General features: G+C 35.0%; 3 protein-coding genes across 4 annotated transcripts; 2 read left to right on the top strand and 1 right to left on the bottom strand.

Annotated features, from left to right (window-relative positions):
• Nucleotides 1-2135: 2135 nt before the first annotated feature.
• On the bottom strand, nt 2136-9174 carry LOC135688125 (prohibitin-2). Its single transcript, XM_089114147.1, has 11 exons — nt 9014-9174; nt 7055-7136; nt 6284-6363; nt 5923-6047; nt 5575-5634; nt 4866-4940; nt 4303-4357; nt 3664-3767; nt 3307-3384; nt 2927-3006; nt 2136-2352 (listed from the first exon to the last, which is right to left on the bottom strand). The coding sequence occupies exons 1-11, from the start codon at nt 9141-9143 to the stop codon at nt 2304-2306; spliced, it is 918 nt and encodes a 305-aa protein (XP_088970273.1). The 5' UTR covers nt 9144-9174; the 3' UTR covers nt 2136-2303.
• A 590-nt stretch (nt 9175-9764) lies between these two features.
• On the top strand, nt 9765-16857 carry LOC135688127 (protein LZIC). Of its 2 annotated transcripts, XM_065204840.2 has the most exons (8): nt 9765-9854; nt 10826-10922; nt 11123-11244; nt 11835-11970; nt 13507-13605; nt 14050-14145; nt 15124-15205; nt 15729-16857. In XM_065204840.2, exons 3-8 carry the CDS (start codon nt 11144-11146, stop codon nt 15785-15787), a joined length of 573 nt encoding a protein of 190 aa, XP_065060912.1. In that variant the 5' UTR covers nt 9765-9854; nt 10826-10922; nt 11123-11143; the 3' UTR covers nt 15788-16857. The 2 variants fall into 2 exon arrangements, with proteins under 2 accessions (XP_065060912.1, XP_065060911.1); XM_065204839.2 differs by lacking the exon at nt 10826-10922.
• A 284-nt stretch (nt 16858-17141) lies between these two features.
• On the top strand, nt 17142-25717 carry LOC135688114 (matrilin-1). The gene is made up of 11 exons (XM_065204824.2): nt 17142-17367; nt 17710-17960; nt 18574-18662; nt 19155-19392; nt 20358-20384; nt 21013-21252; nt 21506-21594; nt 22643-22880; nt 23552-23743; nt 24580-24759; nt 25406-25717. The coding sequence occupies exons 1-11, from the start codon at nt 17291-17293 to the stop codon at nt 25609-25611; spliced, it is 1827 nt and encodes a 608-aa protein (XP_065060896.2). The 5' UTR covers nt 17142-17290; the 3' UTR covers nt 25612-25717.
• The last annotated feature ends 929 nt before the right edge of the window (nt 25718-26646 follow it).

Below are 26646 nucleotides of genomic sequence, written 5' to 3'. Positions count from 1 at the left end.
CTAGCCTTCATATTTATCAACCATAATCTTATATAGATTGAAATAGATACAGTGGAACTGACGACGGACTAAGCAATAAACAAATTATTAATGCCTTATCTCAAAATATCTTCCTCTGAATTCAAAGATAAAAGCAATTTCCCAACAAAATACTCTAGTACCGCATTTAACTTTTTTTTTAAGGTTTCATCGTTGCAAAAAGTGTTCAGATCTTAAATATATCAACCAAACCCTTCTTCGCAGATTTAGCAGTATACAAAAGTACCACTACTCACCCAGTTTATGCACTCCTATAAGAAAAACTCGGTTTCGTCACACTGACAATCATGTTTCCTTTATTCATTAAGGACTCCTTCTCAAGAGACTCGAGACTCTGTAGGCATAAAATGCGCTTTAGCTTCATTGATTCCAATGAATTTAAACTTACACATCTCGTGCATTCATTCCAGCTGAACAAGAACAACAGGGCCAAGGTGGTTTTAGAATTGTTCTTTCCCATCTGATTCTATGAGTTGTTTTCATTTAAAGACGAGTGAATATTGGTTCTACATTAAACAAGGGGCACTGGAGCGGGGAACTGGGGCAACCGCTTCTCTTGCCTTTCTGTACGGGAGACAAATGAACAAAAATGCCCTGAACTTGAAAATACATTTGAGATTATAACGAAAGACAATTTACCCTTTGCCCTCGGATTGACTTTCTCGTGCATAATGGAAAGTGCAATAAATATTTGATTGTAATGCTTTTTCAATTGATTTTACTAATGTTTTATTTCCATCTAATATTTACCATTTCCTACAGCAGATCGAAATGAAAATATCAATTACAAAATAGCTTCGATCGCTTGTCTTTCAACAGCAATAGGCAAATTTAAGTTTTAGGAACCGTTTACTTTTATAGCAATAACTATGAAATTATTTGATCTATGAAATCTATGAAATTAGGGAAAAAATTTGAATTTCCCGTTGATTCATTGGCAAAGGCAGACTACATCCTCCCTCAATCGACACCTATTGCCTCTTTTGGCTTACCAAAATAAGAAATCCTCTTACACTTTCCCGTTTTATTACGCCTAAATTAAACAAGATAAAATACATCCAGAATAATAGTCTATAAATCTTCAAGTCATTTTTTACAACCAATCTCTTGCTATCAATGCAACGCTCCAAACTCCTCGGAAAATCGTCTTTAAAATTTCGCCAGCTTTCATCTTCTATCTTGTAACCACGTTTGGCTAAACGTTCAAAACCGAACACAGCCCTATAAGTGCATGCCAAGCCACATGAGAGCAATTAAAAAGTTTTCCCGATCACTTTAAGGTCCCTCGGGAGCAAATACGCGCTGGAGAAAATAGTCAAGCGAAAGAGATGCAACGACAGGTATACTGCAGTTGCGAGCATGAAGTTCAGGAGCGGGTTATTGGGTAAGTAAACTAAAATCTTCTTTAAATATACTAGATTGCGTGCGGTACAATATGATGCTATAATAACGTAATCAATGTATGTAAATTGTACCAGGAAAATTTTTTTTACAAATAAATAACAATTTTAAAATAAATATCTTGTTATTTATTTGAAAAAAAAATTTTCCTGGTACAATTCAGTTACATTGATTACGTTATTATAAAATCTTCTTGGTCTCCAATCATTCAAATGCAATTTTGACTCGTGTTATTAAAATGATATTTTCTAATCTGTACCGATGCTAAATCTACGGCATGGAGCGAAAGGCTATGCTAGCCTCATCTGGATGTCAGTTTGGTTTTGCATTATTATATTCAAAGGCAATCGATAGATACCAAAGTGTCTTAAGAAATATGTCAGTCGAAATTGGCCAATCAGTAAGCTTATTGCCACCCACAATAGTTGACTGAGGGATGGCTAAAAGCCACTCTAATATCTGTCTATTGCTTTTAAACTTAAAGAAATATAAGAATTACATCAAAGAGTATTTTCGTTCTGAGACAAAATTCAAAATTGAATATAACCTCTACAAAATGTCGAAGGCGTTTAGTACAACTGACGAAACAGCTGACTCAGAGAGTGTTTGACGAAAAAAAGTGTACACAGAATTAAGCTTACAGTGCTAAATGAAGTTTTGAAATGCCCCAAGAATTTTCAAGAGAAACAAAAATATTTGTACCATTCGAAAATTTTAATCAAAAGTAACATTTTTGGCTACATGTAGAAAATAAGCTCGAGCATATTAACAGGCAACAGCTATTGGTGTTTGACATTCAGTTTTGAAAGAAGGTGTCCAACTGTCACTTTGGTTCTTGAAATGACATTCAATCCAATCAGTGTTTACTTCTTCTTTCGTCGCTCCTCTATAGTGACCATGTTGCCAAGAGCTCTGCAAAATTAAGCATGGTAATCTCAGGCCTAATTCCTAAGATAACACAAATTTGATTCTTTCACTTACCATTAGAATACCAAGTAAAAGAACTTTTTATATTTACTTCTATTTTCTTAAGTCAAGTTTCAAAATGTAATACTTTCCTTTGTTTACAATTTTGATGTAGCACTTCAATTTAGGACGAAAGGGTATTGTAATAAACACAAAAAAGAATGTGTTGTAAAAAGGCTTGGGCCCTTTTACGATGCAGGCAAAATTAATTATTTAAAATGTTCATCAAATCAATTTGTTTATATCTTGGGGTATTAGGCATTCATTTATCAAAGGCAATTGATGGACAGCAAAGTGACTCATGTCATCAGTCGAATCCATTATTGGCCAATCAATAAGCGTGTGAGTTGTATCACGCTTACTGATTGGCCAATTGACGGTTGACATGTGACTTAAGCCAATTTAGTATCTGCCAATTACCTTTAACACCTACAAGGGCACATACATACACTAACCGTCAAATCCTGAAATTATTTTTGGGTATCACAAATAAAGTGAATTTAGATGCAATTTAACTTACTTGTCGATATCTTCAGTATCTTGAATATTTAACATCAACTGCCCAGCATTGAGGTAGACTTTGTTATTGGACTGAGAAATCTATAAAGAAATGAACAATGCTAAGAATAAAACTGCAATGGCATATTCTATCAATGAACTTCTTTACAGACTTAATTACTGACTCTGACTGACTGCAAAATATTAATAACCTATAACATAACAAATAAATTATCACAAATTAATGGACAGAAATGAACAGTAGTGCTTTTTTTTCATTGTAATACCATAATCTGCGACAATAGCTACCAGTGTAAATAACTGATGCTGTTGAATACAAAAAAAATATTAAAATAAATACTAATATTGAATTCAAATCAATTTTTGCATTTTAAAGCTTACCACATGTGCCACTCTTTGTGCTGCCCTGATTTTTCGTAGTTTAAGGTATCCTGGGTTTTCTTTCACTGCCTGGCCAATGTGCGACATGGTTAAGGGCAAAATTAAGAACACTAGGAACCTTGAAACCTGTTAGTTAAAAATCCAATAGACCTGAAAAACTAAACCTGGCATAAGTGGATTTGAAAGAATCAAGCACAGTTATCCTGACAATTGCATACATACTATGACAAAGAATGAAACATATTATAAACAAGAACTGACTATCAAAATAGCCGCTAAGAAGTACAAGTGTTGATCGGTAGCATACATAGGTGACTTATAACATTTACAAAGTGATATGCGGTTTGAAAAGGATATCAAAACAGCAGCTTTAGCTTCACCTTCAGCCTGTACAACTTTCTGCTGCCTTTCTTGGATGGCTCTTTCAACTAGGAAGGCTGCTCTTTGAGCTTCCTGTTGTGCTGCACATCAAAAAAATATAACAATTGCAGATGCGAGAAAATATTTACAGGTCTTAGCCAGTATGGAATTTTTAATTAATTATCAATGAAATAAATCAGGCCCTCAAATGAGCAAAAGTTAAGTGCTTGGTTAATCAAGCTCCTCCATTCAGTTAAGCATTTGATCAAGCTCCTTTATGATTTTCGTCTTTTGATCATATTTGCTTAAATGTATGCAGTCAACACAGATGGAAAATCGCATTTGTGATCTGAACATTACTTGGGACTTGCAAAGCCCATGTAAACTTTGCGATATCAACAAAGAGTATGAATAATCTTACTGTTGTTTTACAGAGATATACAGAAGACATTGACTAAATATTAATATCAAGTTAATTTGCAAATTCACAAATCAGAGAAATTATGTAATGATCGGCTAGAGGCTCAAACAATCAAGCCCATAAATTTTCTGAGGCAAGTGTGGAGGTGCTCATGCTTAATTGAGCACCTCTCATTTCAGGGGCTGAAATAATTGGGATAAATAGGAATCACTTACCAACTTGTTTTGACTCAACGGCTGCTGTATACTCTCTTCCAAAACTAAGGTCAGTCTACAATAAAGACATGGTCAACAGGTTGAGCCAAAGAGGCATCATATATACTAAGCTTCATAACTGACATCACATTCAACATGAAATATTACTAGATATATACGTGTTACATTCACTTTGAACAATATTTTTTCAAAATTTCAATTTTTCTTAACTTAACTGTGTCAATATACAGGTTATGGATTCAGGTATTGAAAAACGCAGCTTGATAATAAAGTGGAAACTTTTTTTAATTTTTTTTAAGTTTTTAATTTCAATTTCAACATTTTCAACCCAACTGAATTTAATCACTAATCCAATATCAGATTCACAAATTCAGTGAGACATTCCAGTTACAAATCCACAGGTGACAAAACCAGTTTGACATAATCAGTTGCAAGACATTCCAGTGCATCCAGAAACATACAGGCTATCTGAATTGATCTTAACAGTACTTGTATCATATAAAAAGTTGTGGTTTGTTTCATAATCAATAAAGACAAACAGAAAAAGAAGGGTCACCACATACAATTGAAACATCATCAAGGATGATGTCAAAATCTCTAGCTCTGTCAGTCAATTGTCTTCGCATCAGTAAACTGACCTGTAGGGTGATTAGAAAGACGCTGAATCTCACAGTGTGCAATGGGCTTTGAGAAACAATATGATCATGACAGAAATGAAATGAAAATTGCAGAAATGACATTCAATTAGGTGATATATCACGGCTTTTTCTTGCAGGGGTTTCTGATGATAATGAAAATTTATGTATTTTATAACTTATAAGATCCTTTCCCCAAACTATCAAATTTTTTTAAATATTATTTCTTTTAGAAAAATCAAGCAATGAAAGAATAATACCCATATTTGGTAAACGCAAAGTATATGCTGTTTACCAAAAATTATCTCATTACAAAAGGGTAAGGGTAGCTAAATATCAGAGAGATGTTACCCTTGCCATAATATATACCTGGTTTAATAGGTTTCACTCTAAAAAGCAAGTCATATTGTAAGCAAATATGATGGATTTTTATAATGTGAAACTAAATATCAAACTTGGCTGACATTCAATAATTGGTCTTAGCAGTTTTAGAAAGAGCAGATGAACACAAAATAAGACATAGGATTAGCCAAATTCTACTATTCGTAATTCTGATTACTTGAATCATATTTAGCCTGTGCTTTTCAAAAGAAATTGTTAATCATTAAAAAATATATTGGAATAGCATGAAACTCACTTCCTGTCGCATGGTAATCAACTGTGAAGCATTGAACTGTGCAACAACTGATTTCAAAACCTATAAAAAAAGGTTGGATTAAAAATAATTTGTGAAAGCTATGTAATCAACTTACACTTTTCTGAACTAAAAACAACAGTGAGTAAGAAAATATGGTGTGTTAAAGCTGATTTTCATTTTCTCTCTAAATTAATCAAACATAGTTATTTGATGTTTTGTCACTGAAGGAAGTTCAAAATTTATTTGTATTTTGTATATCACAACTAATTGTTGTTTCAAATATCACTTCTTCATTACAAAGATAAGGACTAACCGAAATAAAACAGAAATACAAAAAACCCATCAAACCTCATTGCAAATTGATGGAAGAACTCTCTCATCATAGTCTGTGCCAAGTCTTTGGTACATAACGGGCAGGTTTTCTGCAACTGGACGGGCTAAAACTCGAAGGCTAATGTTGACCATTTGTAAATCTAGAAGAAAATTGATGAATGCAAGAAGGTGAATTTGTGACAAATCATCAAAGTTTCTATAAACCTCCACATAAACAAATGTACTTACAAAAAAGCGAATAACATAAGCAATTGAAGAAATTTGTTGTTGTTGCCACAGCCTTGGTAATTTGACATGGAATGATTATAAATCTCAAACTGTAAAGGGAGGATTTTTGATTAAAAAAGAAAAATAGCCAAAATGAATTTTAACAAACCTTTGCTACCAGTTGGAGAGCTGATTCTTCTTGGTCTAGATCTGATATCATAAATGATGGGCCATTGAAACCATGGTATCCTGTTATCAAGAAAGTAAGAATTCATAGCACCTTCACAAAATAACAAATAAAAATCTAAATTGGAGCTTGTATTGAAGCATCATCAAAATCTAGCATTTTTTCCACAAACAAATGCTAAATAAAAAAAGAAAAAGTGAAATTAAATAACTTTATTATGAATAAGAAACAATAAAATATGCAAAAATAATTATATATAAGAGGTATTACATTAATGATGTCATACAAGATCATCTAAAATTTGTCTAAAGTAATCTTTCTGACGACAAAAAGTAAAAACTTATGTTTCTTTCTTCCACTGAACATGGTTTACTTATTATTATAGCAAAAAAAAATTTCTTTAGCAAATCAAATATAATAAGGTTTGGCAAGTGACCAACTTTCTTTGTAGATTTTCCCATCCTTTTTTAAAATAATGCCATTGTTGTCATTTTTATGCTGTTTTAAGGCAGCATTTGAATTTTTTTCAGAAAGCTTATTTGCCACTCTATACACAGTCTGATAACTTGCAGGGACATGGCTTTTTACTCCGGGGTTTAAGCTGATAAACTGGGTATCTCCTTCCCCTAGACCTCCACCATAAAAAGTATTTAATTCAGTCTCAACCTCATCCTTTCTTGAGGATTTTATCAATTTTTGACCGAAATGCAAAATACATTATTGTTATAGTTTGTTTTAAAAAAGGCAATTTACCTAAAGTGGATTCCTTCAGCATAAACACCTGGTTGTACGCCACCAATACGACTAAAAATTATGGCCCTATGACCACCGTCAACTAAAACAGAAAGAACATTGATATATAAAATATAAAAAGAAAACAACTTGATCAAACTACAAAAGAATTAGTGCTGCTTAAAAGCTCTTGCACAACTGCATGCTTTGTGGTGGTTGTTTTGAGAAATTGACAATGTTTTGTATGTTTATGCAGTAAGAGATTAGGCCGGTCTTTTGAATTATAGTCGCAAAGCGTGCTGATTGCGCAAGAGCCTTTAATGGTATTTATCTATCCCTAAAATTAAATGATTCACAGCCTCAACATTTTTAAAAATAATCAGATGCTTGCTCACTAGAACCTTGACCACAACAACAACATCATTCCATAACAGGAAAGAAAATGACAAAACTGCATTGGGTAAAGTTCATGTAAAGTTTGCAAATTGGAAGTTACAGTGAAATATAACAGCCTGACAAATAATTTCCACCAAAGATTTCCAGCATTTTTATTAGGAATTTTATGATAATTTGAGGCCTTTCTTCTTAGAGAACATGATACTAAAATTTCTTGAAAAAAACACAATGATGAGCTGAGGCAAATGCTGCCAAACATTTAATTTTGCCAAACTGTCAACAAACTCATAAACTGCTGCTAGCTACATTAGATATAGCAAAGATCAGATGCCAATTTTTATTTAACTGTCCAGGAAAGGCCGGTATAACATATGCAATCATTATGTGACCAAACCCCCATTTCTTAAGCAATTTAATGATTCATTGGATATTATGCATTGGTATACATTAAAATTCACAGAAAGAGCTTTGTGCTGCACCACTTTACCATTTCACCAAAATTACAGTTTACACCACATGCTGGCAGATGCTTTTCGGAACAAATAATGTAACTCTACCCTAAAGATTTAGAGATTTGCTAGATGGAATACACCCTAATGTGCAGCTGTGCCCCGGTCTGCAGAGTATGGCACTTTAAGACGAGATCTCCGGTGTGCACGTGCAAAAAGCCTGGTGTGCCGGTGTGCACCACAAAAAATGTCTGGTTTGCTGGTGTGCACCGACTATTTTCCCCTGTTGGGGTTGAAATTCATGAATTTGCATTTTACTGTAAAAATTCGTGTGAAGTAAACTGTTGAAGATAGCGCAAGTTTTTATTTGTATATTTTCCAAGTAAGATTCATGATATTTCAAATTGTTTATACACAACTGTGCTTGTTTTTATCAGCTGACATTTTCTATGGGACCACACCAAGCCACACCAATCTAAGTTGACACTCACAAAAATACCCGGTGTGCAACAGGTTTTGCACAAATATGTCTCCGGTGTGTACATGCCATACTTTGCAGACTGGGCTGTGCCCGAGCCTAATCTAGAAAATACACACTGTGGAAACAATTTTATCAGCACTGAAACTGTATAAATTTTTCAACATCCTAAACATTAATTTGGTGCAAGTTTTCAACTTGTCAATCAAGAACTATATATGATGTGCAAACAGAAGACTCTACAAGTACAAATGTGAGGTATATCAAGTAGATCTTCGAAAAGTTATGCATTATGAATATGGAAGATTCTTGTTATTAAGCCTTTATTTTGTTGTGTATATTTGAAATAATTGAGAAAACTTTCTTTGCTATTCATATGGGGGCGCTTAAAGAAAGAAAAAACTTTGTATCTGCCCATTCGATCCTACAAAATAATATGAAAACACAGATATAAGTGTCTACCTGGGAAATTACGGCAATCAAATGAAAAAAATTTCCTGAAAAAATCGAAACATTTGCTAATTGTTCTAGATTTTTTGTTCTCTTACATCAAGTAAGCTGTTTTCTTGACGTGCAAAATTGACGTTAGGCCTTGAACGTGTGTTCTGCGGCCTGTAAATGATTACATAATAGTGATGCAATGTGTAATTGATTTACCTGTATATATCGATTCTTTAATACCATAACCTATTGCTCCTGCTCCAATTAAAAGTTTGAGACCTAAACCAACGCCTTTTGGCGCTCCACTGCCAAATCTTTTCGCGAAGTCTCCCAGCTGCTGAGCCATGTTGAAAATGTGGTTCACGTGCCTCGTGTGTGTGTGTGTGCGAGACCTAGAAACGAGTATGACGCAAGGACGAGTAACAGGGAAAAGTAGAGGGGTCAGATAGGTAATATTATATTAAAAGCTAAAATAATACATACAATTTATTATAAGTTCAACAACGTTACTGCCAGACAAATGAAAAGAGCAAATAATGAGCTGTTAGCACCGTATGCCCAAATTAACGTGCAGAAAGATTAACCCAAGTAAATGCTTTTAAAGCATAAGATGATAATACGAAATTCAAAGAATTGAAATAAGAAAACATTAGTAGGATAAAAGTATGTTAATATCGTTTTTAAAGAAATACTGTACCCATGGAATTTATCTTTTTTCTGTGAGATGTTTTAATTTCAAGACATACTGTTTAACCCACAATTTAGATAGTTGGTGCTTTAGTAAATACCTATGTAATTAAAAATAGCTCACAGAATAAGGATAAATTCTATCAAAGTTCTCTAGATATGGTATAACTTTAAAACTTGCTTTTAGTATTTTGCGTTAAAAAACTGTTGTGTTTTTACCACTATGAAGGGTGCGTTCACTCAAGGGGGCGTTTAAATGAAAGGTACGCTTTACTCGTAGCCTCACTTAGGTGCACACACGATCAAGATATTGAACAAGAAATTGAACTCAAAAGGGTGGAAAATAGAAACATTAACAAAGTAAAGTCAGGTAAGTGAAGATAATTGTTAGATTCTAGTGAATGCCTTGTACTTAAAGGTGCAAGGAACAAAGCTCATTTTAACTCTTCTTTGAAAGAAGAAGTTTCCCCCCAACAAGATCAACATCAAAATTTTTCCCAGTTTTTTAAAAGCAAACACCCCTGACTGAGCAGAGCTAAGGGGCTTGGGGTCTGGGCCCCTTGTAAATGCTAAAAGTGGCTCACTTAAAGTAGCTATATTTTGTTGTTGTTACGATAATTTTTTGCGAGGGCCCTCTTGTACTTTTTGTAGCACCATACCCTCTGAAACCGAATCAATGCTTTGCATTGTAACTAAAAGTGTATCAATTGCAGCCAAAAGGGCACAAAATTTCCCTATGATCTATCATGATCATGGGATTTATCACAATTAAATTTAGTTATTAAAAATAGAAAGTAATAATCAGTTGCCTGGTGGTTTGGAGCAGATAGGCAGAGTAGCCAGGGTGCATTTCTCCTCAACTGTACGCCGAAGGTCCACTGAGGCATTTATTTAGGCACGCCAAAAATATGAGCAGTTAATAAACTGTAAATATTGTAGACCAGACAAAGAAAGCTGATAATAGAGAAAACTGTGGTGTATGAGTCTTTATTTTATTCTTTTTCATGTTAACTCTGTACTTCATGTTTAGCATGCCAATTAACAAAAATTTTAAGTATCCCAAAAAAAATTTATTTGTTTGCATGACAAACGTGGAAAAAACCTGAGTGTATGCCAAAAGTCTTTTGGCCAAAGTACATGGAATGCACCTTGGCAGAGTAGAAGGCACCAAAGAACTTTAAGTCATTTGCCAAAACCAAAAGCAATTGATCTTAGTCAGTTAATTAAATCCTGCCTGTCTGCCAGTTTTTTTAAAGTATTGCAGATACAAACACCTTCCTGACTTGATATCATTAACTACCAACAATCAGTAGCTACTCTCTTTATCCTCCTTCCTTCCAGTTAACCTGGCTCCCAATTTGTAGCTTTAAGCAGATGATTCATCTAAGCAAGCAACACAAACCGGAGCCTGCAAATAAAGATATCAAAACTATTAAATGTTAGTTGATTTTATGTGATCCTTGGTGTCTTTTCAGTTTTCTGTTGGGCTCTTTCTATGCGTATTGTTCTTCAATGTTTAAAGTGGATATTTTTTATCTTGTAAATATTCTTTAAGGCAGAGTTTTCTATTTTGAATTTCTGTCATTTTTTATTTACTAAGAAACAGTATCATAATAATGTGAGGTGCTTTTTTGATAGCCATTGCAATTGCCAGAAATCATGGCTTCAAGGGGGAAAAGTGAGACAGACAAATTAAAACACAACTTAGAAGAACAACTTGACAGACTCATGGCTCAGTTGTCAGATTTAGAAGAATGCAAGTAAGCATGCAGATCATAGCAATCAAAATGTGTTTGGAAATGTGCCAAGCATACTACTTTGATAGTTGCATCAAATTTTTTTTGCTTGTTTTCCTATATATTTTGGTCAGTTTGAATTTTTGATAAGATTTCAATGCACACCATGAATCTTCAATCTTTCATAGTGTTTTGGTATTCCAGAATTTTTTTAATGAAAAATGTTCACATTGAAAAGCATCTATTTACATCAATTTGGCATGAAATAGCAGAATCATAGCATGCTTATCAGAGTTTATACTCTGACAAGTGTCGGATGAAGTACTTTGTGTGACATGTTTCCCCCTTTTTATGCTAATTCAAACTTTTTTAACGCCCTGATAATGACCGAATGTAAGCTGAAAATTTATACCAGGTGTGAATAGAAAGATCAATTGAAAAAATTTTGCTGTGCTAAAAACTTATTTGACATGATGAAAGTATGGAGTTTCAGTATATTTGATGAAAATCAAGATTTTAAATCTAGGAGATTCAATTTATTCAATTGTTCTTTCATCTAGTGTTTTTCTTTTGTGTAGCCTTTTTTTCATTTCGTCTGGCTTTTTATGTTTCAGAGATGATCTAGATGAAGAAGAATATGAAGAAACAAAGACGGAAACTTTGGAACAACTGAAAGAGTTTGAAAATACATTGAAAAAGATGATTGCTGGGGATATGACACTAGTGGATCATTTGAATAACATGCAACTGGTGAGTAATTATTACTAGTACAACCCAAGTTTCATCTAAATGGTAATTCGTAATACCAACACTCCACCCTCTAGCAACAGTATCAAGGTGTGCCAAACCAATAAAAATGCTAATACCTTGATTCAGAACAGGCATGCTCTCCTTGACGCTAGACAAGTTCACAAAAATGTACAATTTTATTCAATGGAGGGGAACATACTGAAAATAGAGCAACCTTACTGTCTGAAATGCCTACCAAAAATCTTCATTTAAATTTTCTATAATTTCAGTAGCAGATCCCTCACACCCTTAAAACAAATATAGAATAAAAAAGCCTCAGAACTTAAAAATTTGCAATAGTATAGGTATTGCATATTGTAATGTTCATGTGATGTGATTCTGTTGTGATGGCTTTTATCATGAACCACTCATAGTCACTATGTTACCTATTAATTGAATTAAATACATAAATTCATGAATGAAAAGCACATATTACCAAAGAAATTCACACCAAAAGTTCATGATTCAATGTGAGAATTAATTTAGATGCCAGCCGTAGCATTTAGGGCTTTCTTGTGTATTTTATATTCAAACCCTTTGTTGCATGCCATGTTTGGTGAAATAGTTGTTACCTTACAAATTTGACTTTGTTTAATGTGGTTTTGAAATGCAAGTGCCTTTTGTTGTGGGATCTCAGATGACCTAGTTTTCTTTCCTACTATGCGTGGCAGAGAAAAGGTACTGTTTGTTTGTTTCAGTGATCATTAGAAAAGATGAAATTATTCTCTATTCTTTAACAGTTATTGCTTTAGGAAATTTAATGGAAAAATATTGATTTATAATATAAAGCCAGAAATCAATGCTGAATTCCAGTTACTCCTTCATATCTATTACCAGTTACTAATAAATTACTAGAACATATTTTCTGCCAAGTTAAAAATAAAGTGGAAACAAAGCCACAGGTTAACAATCGAAGAGCTGAAATAATTAAAAGTATGGTGAAAGCAGACGGACAAAGCTAGTGATAGTTTGTTAGTTGTATGCCCTATTTTGGAGGCCTATTATAGAGGGTCTAAAAGCCGGAAAGAGATGCAAAAATCAGGCAAATCCGGAATCAGTGCTGCGTGCCTAAAGAAATATTTGTCATTTTTGGTGTTTGAAGGTGTCATTTTAAGCTTTTTTTCTAAAGCCGGTTCACCAAGACAATATTAGGAGTGCACACCCCGTCGTTTTGGTATCCAAGTACCCCCCTCCCCCCGGGATTGCAATGTCACATGACATCAGAAATGTTTATACCTAAAACCATCAACCAACCATTGCCTGTAAAGGATATGTGGATAAAGAAATGATTTTTTACAATATGACTCATTGTAACGTCTTAAGCTGATTTTGGAGGGCCAAGCCCTCGTCAGAATGAATAACTATTCAAGTCTATTGTGATGGAAACCTTTATCGTTTGTTTTAATGATATTCCAACTAACAGAAATAGGTAATTCGTCACTTTTTTGTCTATCCCTAGCCCATTTTTATTACATGTTCTTATTTCACATTTTTCAGGCAATCCAAGCAGCTATAAGCGAAGCATTCAAAACACCCGAAGTCATAAAATTGTTTGCAAAGAAGCAGCCTGGGCAGCTGAGGCAAAGGCTATCTGATGTATGTATGAATACTTTTAATAGGCTATGATACATTGAAAGCAAAGAACACCGTAATAGGCCTAGCCTGCGCCGCAGACCGAAATAACAAAAACGACCACAAATAGAGTAAGGATAACAGGCTAACTCTTCAGGACTAAGAAGCCTTCGGTATCATATCAAACAATCTCAATCGATTTTATCAGCTTACGTTGTTTCCAATCTGCCAGAAACCTAATAATTATGATGCCTTGTTACTTGTAAAATGACTTCTGAATAGCAGAAACGACAAGGGCACTAGAGGGAGGAATAAGAACCTTGTTTGTGACACATCTTTTGTACTATAACAGAAAGTAAACATATATAAATCCTTGCAAAGTTCGTAGATTGCTCTCACAAAGGCTGCCTCCAATCTCCCAACCCTCGTGTACCGTGAATAGTAAACAGTTGTTTTGTTTTATTTTAGCTGCAACGTGACCAAAATCTCGGCAAAATCTCGCAAGATGCATATAGTCAACAGGCTGTAGAGATTTTAGCTGCTTTACGAAAACTTGGCGAATCAGTAAGTTGCATTTTCTTTCAAGGCTAACCAAAAAAATATCAGTAAAATATTTCTGTGAAAATCCATCCAGCTGTTTTAAAAGTAAGGTTTTAGAAATAAATATGTTTTGGAAATAAATGATAAAAAGTAATACGTCCTTTAAAAATGTTGTAGAAATTGGTAGAAAAGAAAATGAATCCGTGTTGTATTAGAAGATTTTTCAGCCCTGGAATATTCTTTGGTAATAATGGTTGTAGTGACGTCATTCTTAAAATTCGTACGATGCAGGTTGCGTTAGGTTCAACAAATAGCTGGTGTGCAAAGCAAAATTTTCTTTTCATAAGCAGAAGAAATCTTCCCTACAAGAAATTTGTTACTTTTTGTCAAAGAAAGTTTTGAAAATTTGGCTAGTAAGGGGGTTCTATTTTTGAGTTCGCCAAAAATCTGGCGACACTCTGAAACCTATATCCACTTTGGTGATTTTTAACTGAGCACGTGATATCTAATTGCATCAATTAAATAAGGACCAATTAATTTGTAAACTATATAGCTGGTAAACGAACATTGGGGTTACGTCAATAATCGATTTCTTGCTAGTAACTTGAACCCTGGAGCATTCGTATCAATAAAAATGATGTTTGCAATCGACTTCGAGCTTGATTTTGGAAGTGCTTCAAAATTGAGATTCAAAAAATTTGTCAAACTCTTTTTTTCTTGTCACCCAGGGCTACCTTATTCATCACTTCTAATTTTCTTTCTCCTTTATTCCTAGCCTTCCACTTTTCTTTTATTTTTTCCACTTGAAATTTCCACAAAGAATTTCGCATGTTAGGAAATGGTGCTTGTTAACTTTAAAGAGTTCCTTTTGAATCTTGAATTTATAAAAGCGTCTGTTGTATTTTGCAAATCACAGGCAAGTATTTTCAGTTTATCTATTATTGATAGCTGACAATTCCATCCTTGTTGATGTATTTGCAACTCATCTCGGTTGGTTTTCAGTTAACTTCGAAAGAACTCGATTTCCTGCAAAGAAATACGAGCCAGGCATTACAGAGTTTCGAAAAGGTCACGGAGGAGTCAGGTACATGCTCACACTTTTCAAATCTTCTTCATGATAAAAGATTGTTTGAATTCATTCGACATATAGAAAACCTTTTTCCACAAGCGTGTGGTAACAGATGACTTCATTCGAGCTCTTCTTATACGCAATTTCATTCCTTTTCGTCTAAAAAGATTGTTTGAATTCTTTCGACTTGTAGAATTCTTTTTGAACAAGCATGTTGAAACAAATTTAGGTCTTAGGACGGATTTAGGTCTTCTCCAATTCAGTAGTTTAGGCTTATATATGGTCGATTTTAAATTTTTTTAACCCAGGATTTTTTGCAATTCTTCTTTGATTGAAACTTTAGCGCAATAGAGATGTCCGTAGTCTTTCACACATGAATTAGTCCAGGTGAAAAATGCAAAGCATTCAACAACTTGTCTTTTTTGGCTCATGCTTGTCAAGCTTTCCTTCTTGTTATAATACTGAATGAATAATTTAATGTCGCAAAATTGTTCAAACAAAACATTGAAATGCTTAATTGTCTAATTCATGTATTTAGGTTCAGGAAAGAATATGCTTGCTGTCGCTGGATCACAGGTGGAAAATGCAGAGAACTAGCAAAAGATCAAAACTTTTACCAGAAATGTCACACCATTTGAATGATGGAAAAAGTATTATTATTTATGATCAATGCAATGCATTAAATGAATGATTTGTATGCTTGATTTGTAATTGGTAATTTGCATAAGTAATGCTATCCTCTTTTTGTAAAAGTAACATAGCTTTGTATACTAATATTTTCAACTACTAGACTCGATCTTCTTCCATCCCTACACCTCTCATTCTCTCGCTTTTCTTCGCTTTTTCCTTTGTCACTTATTGCATCCTTTTAATGTTTAGATGTTAATATGTAGCCTAATGCGTTCCCAGTATTATGTACTAGGTAAATAAATATTTTGGTTATTACATTCGGAATGAAATAGCTATTGCCCAGCTGAAGTTTGGCAACCGTTTGTCACATGGATAAAAGTCTTTTTCTTCTTAGATTCTCTGCACCTAAGAAATATTGCGAAGAAATAACGTTATTGAAATTGCTATGTTGTAAGCTTTAATAGGATATTTGACACCCTAGGAAAGTAACGGGCTATGGAAAATTATTAAGCAATTTATAAACTTGATGTATCGCCAAAATTTCATTTTCCAGCGACAATAAAGAGTGCAAAACACAGAATATGCACTTTTGTATAATTTTACGATATTAATTTATGACATATATTAAACTTCTGATGGCCTTCAATGCACTAGCAATAATTCGTTAAAAATGGTGCATTGACAAACCCGAAAGAGTGACGTATGTTTGTGATTTTGGAATTGGTACGATGTATTGGAAATGCCCATCAAAGCTATTCTTACACTATAAAAAACATTTTCGAATATTTTCATTGCATTAACTACAGCTGGTTGTGATGTTTGATGGATAATTGCAAAGATATACAGCTTATTTGACCTGTGTATTGTAATATTTGATTGATTTTTTTGTTTGAAACTCGCACTTGAGATTTTGGGAGTTTTATTTAAGTGGCAGTAGCATTTTTTGACATTTTAGTGTGAATATTTATACTGAAGATACGATTAATACAAATGTATTACTTTCAATTTCCGTCAACTACTCATTTTGAAATCAAAAACTTATTTGAAATTGTCTTGCACCAATAATCAGAAATGAAAGTTGCATTTTAATGTATGCATTTACTCACTTTTCAAGCACAAAATTTTGCGTTTGTCAAACATCCGAAAACTTGCGATCCAATTTGTTTCTAAAGTCTTGGGTGAAGCCTGTGCGAGCTTCGTTTATCAAGTTTTGAAGCTTTTTTTTAATTTTTTTCTAATAAACAATTAAATTGTGAATCCCTACCTTACCTTAAATTTGCTTTGGTTATGCAAAGGAAAGAAAGCAGAAAAAATTAAAGTTAAAAAAGGGCAAATTATAGGTGCAAAGAAAGTTAAACACTAAGCCGACTATTAAATATTGACAAATTACATCGTAAAATGTATTGTAATCTGTTTGTATACAATTCCTGAGGGTGAGGTATTTAAGCAGATGTAGGCTGCTTATTCTTAATGCATTGGGAAAGGAGCAGTGTCACCATGAAGCTCATTCTGGTATTAGTGACGTGTGCCGTTGCTGCACATTTGGCGTAAGTATGATGATGCTTTTTGTACTAGGCGCTCATAATATTACTGCTGATATTCTTGTTTGATCACAGTTTTTAAATTATTGACCCCGTTTTTCGTGCAACAGAAACTTTATCTTTAACCAACCTCTCCAGCAAAAGTCCATCAGCATTTGAACGTGACGATAGTATTGAACCTCGCAACAGTAATGTATTTTCTATTCAAAACGAGGCACATTGATCGAAATTCATACTGCTGTTTGTAAGTTATTTTGTAAATTTACTTAGAAAACTTGCTAATTCCTCCTTTTTGAATGTTAAGTTTTCTCCGATGTTGTTTTAAAGAGGCTGTCTACCTCTTTATAGGGTCTGTTGTGAAAAAGAATGCCGAGTCGATCTTGGTTTTCTACTCGATGGATCCGGATCTATTGGGAAATCCGGACTGGCCCAGGAAGTCCAGTTTGTCGAAAGAATCTCTTCAATGCTTGGCATCTCCAAAGATCAATCTCATGTCTCGGTTATCTTATTTGAAAGTCATGCAAGAATGGTTTTGTCTTTCCGATACGGGACTTCCCAAAATGCTCTCAATCTTTATTTAAACCGAATTCGATACAGAGGTAATTCTCGTTGCTTTTGTTTAACTTCTGTCTGTGTTTCTTCGCGATATTCTCAACCTTACAAAAATGTTCGTGCGATTTTGATATTATTTATTGCGTGTATATTGAAGTCATTTTCGACAATCCCCTGCATCAAATTGTCGTTAGTTATATTTTCTTACTAGTTATGGCAAAGTAGGCAAATCCCTCCGCAAAGCTCTAGCTTTTACCAGGGCTGCCTTCCTAAATAGCCAAGGAAAGGCTGTGCTGTAGGCTAGCAATTTCTAGAAGCCACACTCAAGACCAAACCAATGGTCACACTCAACATGATTGCATTTGTTTTATCGATTCTCTTGTGTATACGAATCTGATGGGCTGATTGTAATTGCTTATTCGTTGAGAAGCGGGTTTAAACTAGGGTTCTTATATCTCTTAACCATCTGTAGTCTGGTATATGGACTTCATTAGGCTGTATTATTTTCATTGTTCAATCTAACCTCAACCTCAATATTTCCTCAAGCCCAAACTCCAAGTTAACCTCTATTTTGAAATTTTCAGGTAAGTATTAATAGAGCACCTTCTATACTTTCAAATCTTTAGAGAACATCTGCTCAACCTTTTCGAATACTTTTAGGTGGTGGAACAAACACAGAACATGCCCTGAGACTTGCAGCCTCAAGAATGTTTAACAGGAGATATGGGGCGAGGAGTGGGGTCCGAAAGGTGCATTTCATGATTCTGGATGCCTCTTTGCTCTTAGATTGCTGTATTTGCATCCAATAAGTCCTGTAATATTATTATTCCTTCTAACATTCCATCTTTAAAAGCATCTCAAACCTATCAAATAACCCTTGCGCGTATTATGTTTTTGTTGATAGAAATTTTTCACATCGTCAAAACAATAACATTTGGCAAAGTTTCTTAAATTTTGAATTTTAGATCGCTTATTCCATTAATTTTAAATCATAAGACTTTGCCCATCGTTTTATGTCCACAGGAAACAGCGGTGATTTAGGCTTGCTGTCACTGATGAGATTTATACGAGTTTGAATGTGTCGCTTGAGAAAGTATTTCAGAACATTTGATGATTGTATTTGTGGGAAACTTTTTTCAATTTGAATGACTCTCATTGCTTTATAACTGCATGAGAATTTCCCAACTTATCTTTAAGTTCCCAAAAAGAATAAATATACCTATGCGTTGTGTTTCTGACAGGTATTGGTCGTCTTCACAGACGGCAAAAGCTCATCTGGCTTGCAAAGGGTTGTTGCAGCGGCGGCCATTTTGAAAAGAATGGGTATTACAGTCATAAGTATTGGCGTTGGTAGCAGAGTCAGTCGCCACGAATTGGATGCTATATCAACTGCTCCTGCCCAGCATCATGTCTTTACTGTTAACAGCCCTCTGTTTCTTAAAAATATTGAGAAGAAAGTCAAAAGTGAATTATGCACAAGTGAGTATGGAATGCTTTTTTGTTGCCTTTTTTGCCTCCGCGTTTATCAAGCTGTATTTTTGCTGATGGTTTGAGGAGATTTTCTTTCGGACTACTAAAATGTACATTTTTTGGTTTTTTTGGCTAGACGTGATGTGGTGATCTCTAACACTGCAAGGAGGCCGAAAGAAAATAACTATGTAGATTTAGTTCCAGGCGTACGAGCTTCTTTGGAATAACCATGGTAATTCAATCTCATTTTTGGAGATAGTGATTTTGATACGGAAGAGCTGAATGTAAATTAAGAAATTTTACTTTCCTCGAAATGATATACCTCGTTGTTTTTCTGATTTCGCACGTGTGCCTCATTGTGGAATAAAAGCGAAACAATCTTTTTTCAATAAACGACTTCTGCTTGTATGTACTCCAATCCCCGTCAACAACTGCTTACCAAAGCTGCTTACTTTTGTTCTTATTTTCTTAAAATCTGTTCCACATCCCACGATAGGTTTTATTATTCACTCAAACGAGGTTGCCATCGTCTCATTTTCTACATGGCTATTACCGTTTACACAGCTCTTTGAATCTGTTGTTTGAAACAAACTTAAAATTTCTAGGCCACGCCTTTTTTACTGCCAGGAAATGCCCTGGTCACATGATTTAAGGTTGATTACACAGAAACTATTTAAAAATCATAGAACCACGTTCCAAATATACTTTGCCAGGATATTACCCCTCCCCCAGCGTTTTTTTCATCGAATTTAGCGAAACAAAAGATTTTTCCTGCTAAAAGTTGGGGCCCCTTCTTGGCGCCCCCCAGTCCCCCTGTGGTGCCGCCATTGACAATGATACGTTTCTGTAGTAGGGAGTAATATTCGTAATTATTCTTGTACAGTTGTTTGAGGTTTCTATGTTAAAAAATCTTTATAACTTATCTATTAGTTTGTCAAGTTGCATAACTGACGTATAACTTTTTATTTTGAAAGCGTGTCCACAACCAGCCTCTTCTAAAGGTTTGTAATAGCTTCTTTTAACTTTTTGAGCTGCTAAATTCTTATAATGAAGCTATTCTAGCTATATATCACTTTTAAGATGACATTTAAAATTTTGCCAGGATAAACAACATATTTCGGGTTGTCGCAAGGCCGTGCCCCCAAACCATGTCGGCAGGAGAAGCTTGCTATCTAGCCCATTGAATAAAGGTCAATTTATAAAAGCCTTTCTTCATCTGTTGAATTCAATGATTTTGCTGACCAGAAATGTTCTGATTATTCTAAAAAAAATGTGTATTGTAGGCACAACATAATTCGGGTTGAACCTACCACAACGTAGTGCCAGCAGGCGCAGCACAGGGCAGGTGGAAGTCAAAGTATATAAACGGGAAACGGGAAGACAATCTATTTTCTTTGCTATTTAGTTTACATCCTCGTTAAACTATCTTGTAAGCTTACTAAGGACTATTATTTGAGTGAATGACGGTTAGAGCTAGTTAGAAAAAAAGTTTTCGAAGAATGTGTCTTGCGTCAAAAATATATTTTAAAGTTGTGTCGTGTCAAACTTCGACTTTTTAAACACTTTACAGAAATCAGCAATCTCCTCTATTTTTCTGCTCAACTGTTTCGAACTTCCAATTCTTTTTAGTCTGTAACCTCGATATCGGTTTTGTATTGGACGAATCTGGCTCTATTGGGTCACGTGGCTTCAATGATGAATTGAGATTCGTCAACAGTATATCAAAGGAGCTATCTGTATCAAGTAAAGGCTCTCACGTGTCAGTAATGACGTTTGGTACATATGCGAGGATGAGGATTCGCTTCAAAGATGCTGGAGCTGAATCGCAACAGATGTTAGAGAAGCATATTAATTCAATAAGATATCGAGGTATGAGCATAAAGAAGATATCAATTGATCTCTGAAGTGGGCATAACCTAGACACAAAATTTTTGCAGAAAGGAAGCTAATTTTATATATTAATTGAAAAACATCGATGAAAATTGAAATGCTGTCTGGACCTACTTCGTAATTTTGGATCTTCGTAATTTTGATCTCTAACTTTCTATATTCTAGTTTTCCCTTCTTATCAATTATCACAAAATTGGAAAACACCAACAATTTTTATTCGATTCTATTTCAGGAGGAGGAACAAACACTGAGGCTGCCCTGAATCTTGCTCAGAGCCAAATGTTCCATTCATCATTTGGTGCCAGGGGTGGGATTGCTAAAGTAAGATGCACTGTTTTTAAATTGAATAAGGATCAGGTGACAAGTTGTGTAGAAAAAAATACTAAGCGTTTGTCTGTAATGCATTCCAAAGCTAGTTTACAAGCCGCCAGTCACAGCTTAGCTGACTAGTATTGGCAAGCTGGCAAAAATTTCAATTGCTGTCTAAGAGAACATGGTCTGGAGACATTAGCCTTTTTGTAAACATTCTATTTACCATGGGTTCAAGTTTAGAATTTAATGATGCATTTATCTTCTTCTCCCATGCTGCACTGAAATCGCACATCGAACGTGTTCGATTGCAATAAAGATATTCATAAGCCTTACAAAATAGATCATGCAATGTTATTGGCAGAGAATACTATTTCACAAAGACCAGGCCGACGTCATTTAACGTCTGATGTACATTGTGAACTGGATATATGTAGTATGAAAGTGCAAGTTTGATATCAATTAACATTTGTCACGGTGAAAACACAAGTACTCTGATGATCTTTTTATGGATGATATGTAAAGGAGACGTAGTTTTGAGCTGAATATACGAATGATTTGAAAAATGATTTTCTTGATACCTGTGAATTGAGCTAGCTTTTTCAGTAGCTTACGTGAGATTTTACTTTTTTGAGTTGTATTCTCGGAGTAGCTGCATCATTGGTCATAGTTACTTTGAATTCCTTCCAGGGTTCTTATTCATTAATATTTACTTACCAGCAATTCGTGTCTTGAATTTAAATGTGTTCTTATAGATGTTATTTCCTTTTTGTAATACTATCGTCAGAAAACGGTTGCAGTTGAAGAGTGAATTGTGTTATCCCTTCTAAGCTAGATAATGAGCCAACATTGACTGCTAATAAAATCGTCTATATGAAGCTAAAGCTAGCCTTGAGAACTGCGCTACATTGCTTTTACTGTTACCCATTGGAAAAGGTACCCGTTAAATGCTTATGCTCCTTCTCCAGAGTCTCGATGTGCTATGTCGGGCTTTATTTTCCATCTTTTTATAATAAGTTTACAGTCTTTCGTTGGAAAAGCATATTTCTTTATTTTGAAGGTTCTGATTGTTTTTACTGACGGCAGAAGTAAATCGGGGGTAACCAGGGTAAGAGGTGCTGCAGAGAAGTTGAAAGACGCGGGGGTGAATATGATCAGTGTCGGTGTAGGGAGACGCATCAGTACTGCTGAACTTCACGCCATGGCATCGCAGCCAACCTCAAAACATGTATTTCGTGTCCCTACTCCGTCCCTTTTGAGCAGTATTGTTAGCAGGGTCAAAACTGTTTCTTGCAGTGGTAAGTTGAGGTTTTTTAAGATAATTTTTGCGTTGAATCTGTTACTAAGATTGTGGGTTTAAGACCCACACTTGCCACCAGTTTATTGCGAGGGACCTCAACACTAGCTTATTTTATGACTGAATAGATGAGTCTTAGACCATTGATATGAATGCATATGTTTAATTTTCAGAATATTAATTTAGGACGTGGTTTGCTTTGCCGTTCTTTCCATTCATTTGAATCGATTTTTTGTTTTGTGAAAGGCAAATGAGCATCGTTATGCTTCTTTTAGCTGTTGCCTTTTTTCTCCAGTAATCAGCTGATTGCCTCCAGTAATCATTTAAGGGAACGTCTTATTCTTGCTACAATTGCTTGGGAATTTTCAGGGAGGTTCTTAGCTTGCTTTGCCTCTTTTTGTGTTGACTTCTCGTTAAAATAGAAACAACCGAATGACTTTGTTGGATTGACACTGTTTTATATGAATAGCAGATTCGCCATGTATCCATTGTGTGATTACACTTTTCAAACTTCAACAGAATTGTTCAGAACATTGGTTCATAATTTTGTTGTTCAGGACATTTTAAATTTTTCCGAAATATTGTAGTAAATTAACACCGATTGTAATTGTATGGTATTGCTGAAATGAAACTTGCCGGCTTACATGACCTTATGGGTAATCAATGTTGTAGCTTTCACGTGCCAGTATGCTGAATGTAAATATGGCCAATGGTCTGAGTGGAGCAAGAGCTGTGGTTTGGCAATCAGGAGACGGAGTGTTTTGCAAAGTGTCATCAAAACCAAAGTTGCCGTTGGAGGATGCGCAGGGGTGAGCACAAAATGTCATCTTGTCCAGGAATCAAAAGACCAAGGCTCGTGTTTAGGTTAGTTTATATGAGCTCAATGACATTTTATGGAACAATATGTTATAGAGCACGGCTCGACTGGCTAGAAGTGGTGTAAACAAGGATTGACAAAATGACGAAACCTTTGGAGTTAAAAATCATGACAAAACCTAATTATTTTATCTTCATACTTTAAAAAAAATATATTAAAGCTGGGCATTATATTTATATGTAATACACAGAATACAAAAGTAGCAATTTATTAGTGAATTTATAAATTTTTACAGGCCAACTCTATAACCTAAAAGTAATAACGTATTCTGAGGTAATAAAACAGGGTAAAGAAAATACTATGATAAGCAGACCTTAAAACACCCATTTACAAGCAAGCAATAGCTGCCACATTGCTAGGAGAAGAGTTTAACTATTGGTCTGACCACAGTACATGCGTACCTACAATCCCCGCCAAAAAGTTTGAATATTTTTAATAACTACATCCCCCTCTTTCCTTCCAAACAGTGTCGATTTACGTTTAATTCAATCTTGATAGGATCGGTATGATCAATGAAATAATTTCAGATAACAATGATATTTAGCTCTGCAATCAACAATTTATTTAGGAAGAAGGGGTGCTGTGTAGATATTCTTTACGGGAATCAGTTGATTATTTCAAAAGAATGTTAAGGAAAGCAGGGTGTTCCAAGGACTTTAGGCAGGGATTGTAATTCATTTTATTTTGGAAAACACATCTGTACAACAGGGCAATCAACAGTTTATGATTATGCCTCTCGTTGGAGTTAATCGATTCTTTCTGAGTTCCTGTACTTAACCTTTACTAGCCTTTGTGCAAAGCAATCTGTATCCTTTATCTCTAGTTAATTGTAGCTACGTGGAGTGCCAAGTTGGAGCATGGAGTGCCTGGAGCAAGCCATGTGGTGATGCGCATAGGAGAAGAGATGTAAAAGTTATTAGAAAAACAGAATTGAGATCGAACTGCAACGGACTGAAAACATCGTGCGATAGTATCGGAGTGTACTCACGGAGATCAACCAATTGTAAGTAACGAAAGACGTTCCAATCTTTTTTTTCATAAGACATGTAGGCCGAGGTGGCCCCTCGCCACTTTTCCTGGCTCATAAGGCTCATATACACTTAAGCAGCAACAAAACATAAAGTTGGACTAAACATTACGTTATTAATTAAAAATACGGATATAAAAGTTCTAAAGTTGCATGATTCTCAATACATAATTCAAAGGCAAGCCCATTGAATGTTTAGTCGGACCTTCAAGGGATGTAGGGACATGGTCCAATTTAACGAATGTCCGAATTATCAGGGTTATGGCTTTTGTGCTTATATGTTGTAGGAAAATCCAGAGGGAATCAATCAGTTTGATTTAGTGAAAGTTTTACTTATCTGGGGTACGAATTTATGGCATTTAACTGTATATATTTGCTCATCTAATCGCCAGGTGCTGTGGAATCCTATCCAAGTTTTCCTTCATCTCTTGTTCTCTTTAATTTGGCTTTGAATTATTGTTTCTCAGTTTTTTAGCTTGTTATAGGAATGTCAGCAACAGCAACAATGGTCAGCAACAGATAAGCTCAGTGTAGGCCTATGTTAAAGTACAATTTCCCTACTTTTCCCCAGCAAGAATTTATTAGGAGAGGTTTCTCAAGGTTGATATGAATTTCCTTCTAGGTTCTTGCGAAGCAGTCGAGTGTGACCTTTCGCAATGGAGCCAGTGGTCGGCGACGTGCGGCCATGCCACTCGCTACATTAGCTTTGTACCTCGCAAAGTCAAAATTGAACAAAAAAGTTGCGATGGTTTGCAAACGAAATGTCCAGAAGAACGAGAAGTCGTGTCACGCGAAGAGCCTTCTTGTAAGTGGTACCTTATTTTGTAAGTTACCTCTAGTTAAAGGCACTCTTTCCAATCAGTCAACTGTTCAGAGTTAACATTAGACTTTGCAGCGTGTTTATGACCGAGGAAACATTGAGACTTAGCTGATTGGCTAGATAACAATTGGCTAGATAACAATAGATAACAATTGGTTGGCGTATAGTCCAACCAATAGGAAATTTCAATGGCCAGCGAAATGCATTGGGACTTATTGTCTTTAATGCAGCTTAAGTACCTGTAAGCAGAAAGAACCACATATCATTTTGCTTTCCAATGTGTTATTTGCCGATGTCATTTCCATCCAGCATTGCATTTCTATAAACTCCCACACGAAGTTGCTTACTGTATACACGAAATATAATACTGTATATTCTGGTCGATAGCTGAATGCCAGATTCCGAAGCCACGGTTGATATCATCCTTCGCTGTTTCGTCAAGTACAGTGAGACATCAGTAAGCGGACACCTTTCATCGGACGGCCTCTAAAAAACGGACAAACAGTTTCGCTCCAAAACATCTTCTTTTAGCCTTTCGAGAATCTTGTGTCCCAACGGTATCAGTTTTATGGTGACGCTACTGTGTCTAACTAGCTGGTTCCGTCAATAGAGAGTCACGTGTTTGAATTTCATCAGAGCGTTGAAAAAAGAGCTGCTTCTTTGCTGTACTTTTCGCCAACGCTTCACCAACCCATTGATATATAGTTGTACAAAGGTTATAGAATGTAGGCATATGTTCATATCAGTTTCAGCACTTTGTCAGCAGTATGAGCAAGGAACGTCCTTTGAAATCACTAAGATGGTAGTAACTTTAAGAAAATTTTGTTAAATTTTCGCGGTATAAAGGCTATAATGATTTACTGAATAAAATGTTAGTATAAAACTAATAATATCTTTTTTTTTCTTTTCCAGGTGTCAAAACAGGTGAGTTTTTTTCAAATTCCCTTAAAAATTTTCTTCTTTTTCAGTTACGAATATGTTGGAAAACTGTTAATAGGTTTCGCCTTCCATGGGTCAGCCTGTCCGTTTATTGTGTGCAGATG

This window comes from Rhopilema esculentum, chromosome 19 (assembly GCF_057945365.1).
Source record: "Rhopilema esculentum isolate cy_ngs chromosome 19, ASM5794536v1, whole genome shotgun sequence".
Taxonomy (NCBI): Eukaryota; Metazoa; Cnidaria; class Scyphozoa; order Rhizostomeae; family Rhizostomatidae; genus Rhopilema; species Rhopilema esculentum.
The sequence above is the reverse complement of the archived record's forward strand: the minus strand, read 5'-3'. Positions and strand labels throughout refer to the sequence as shown.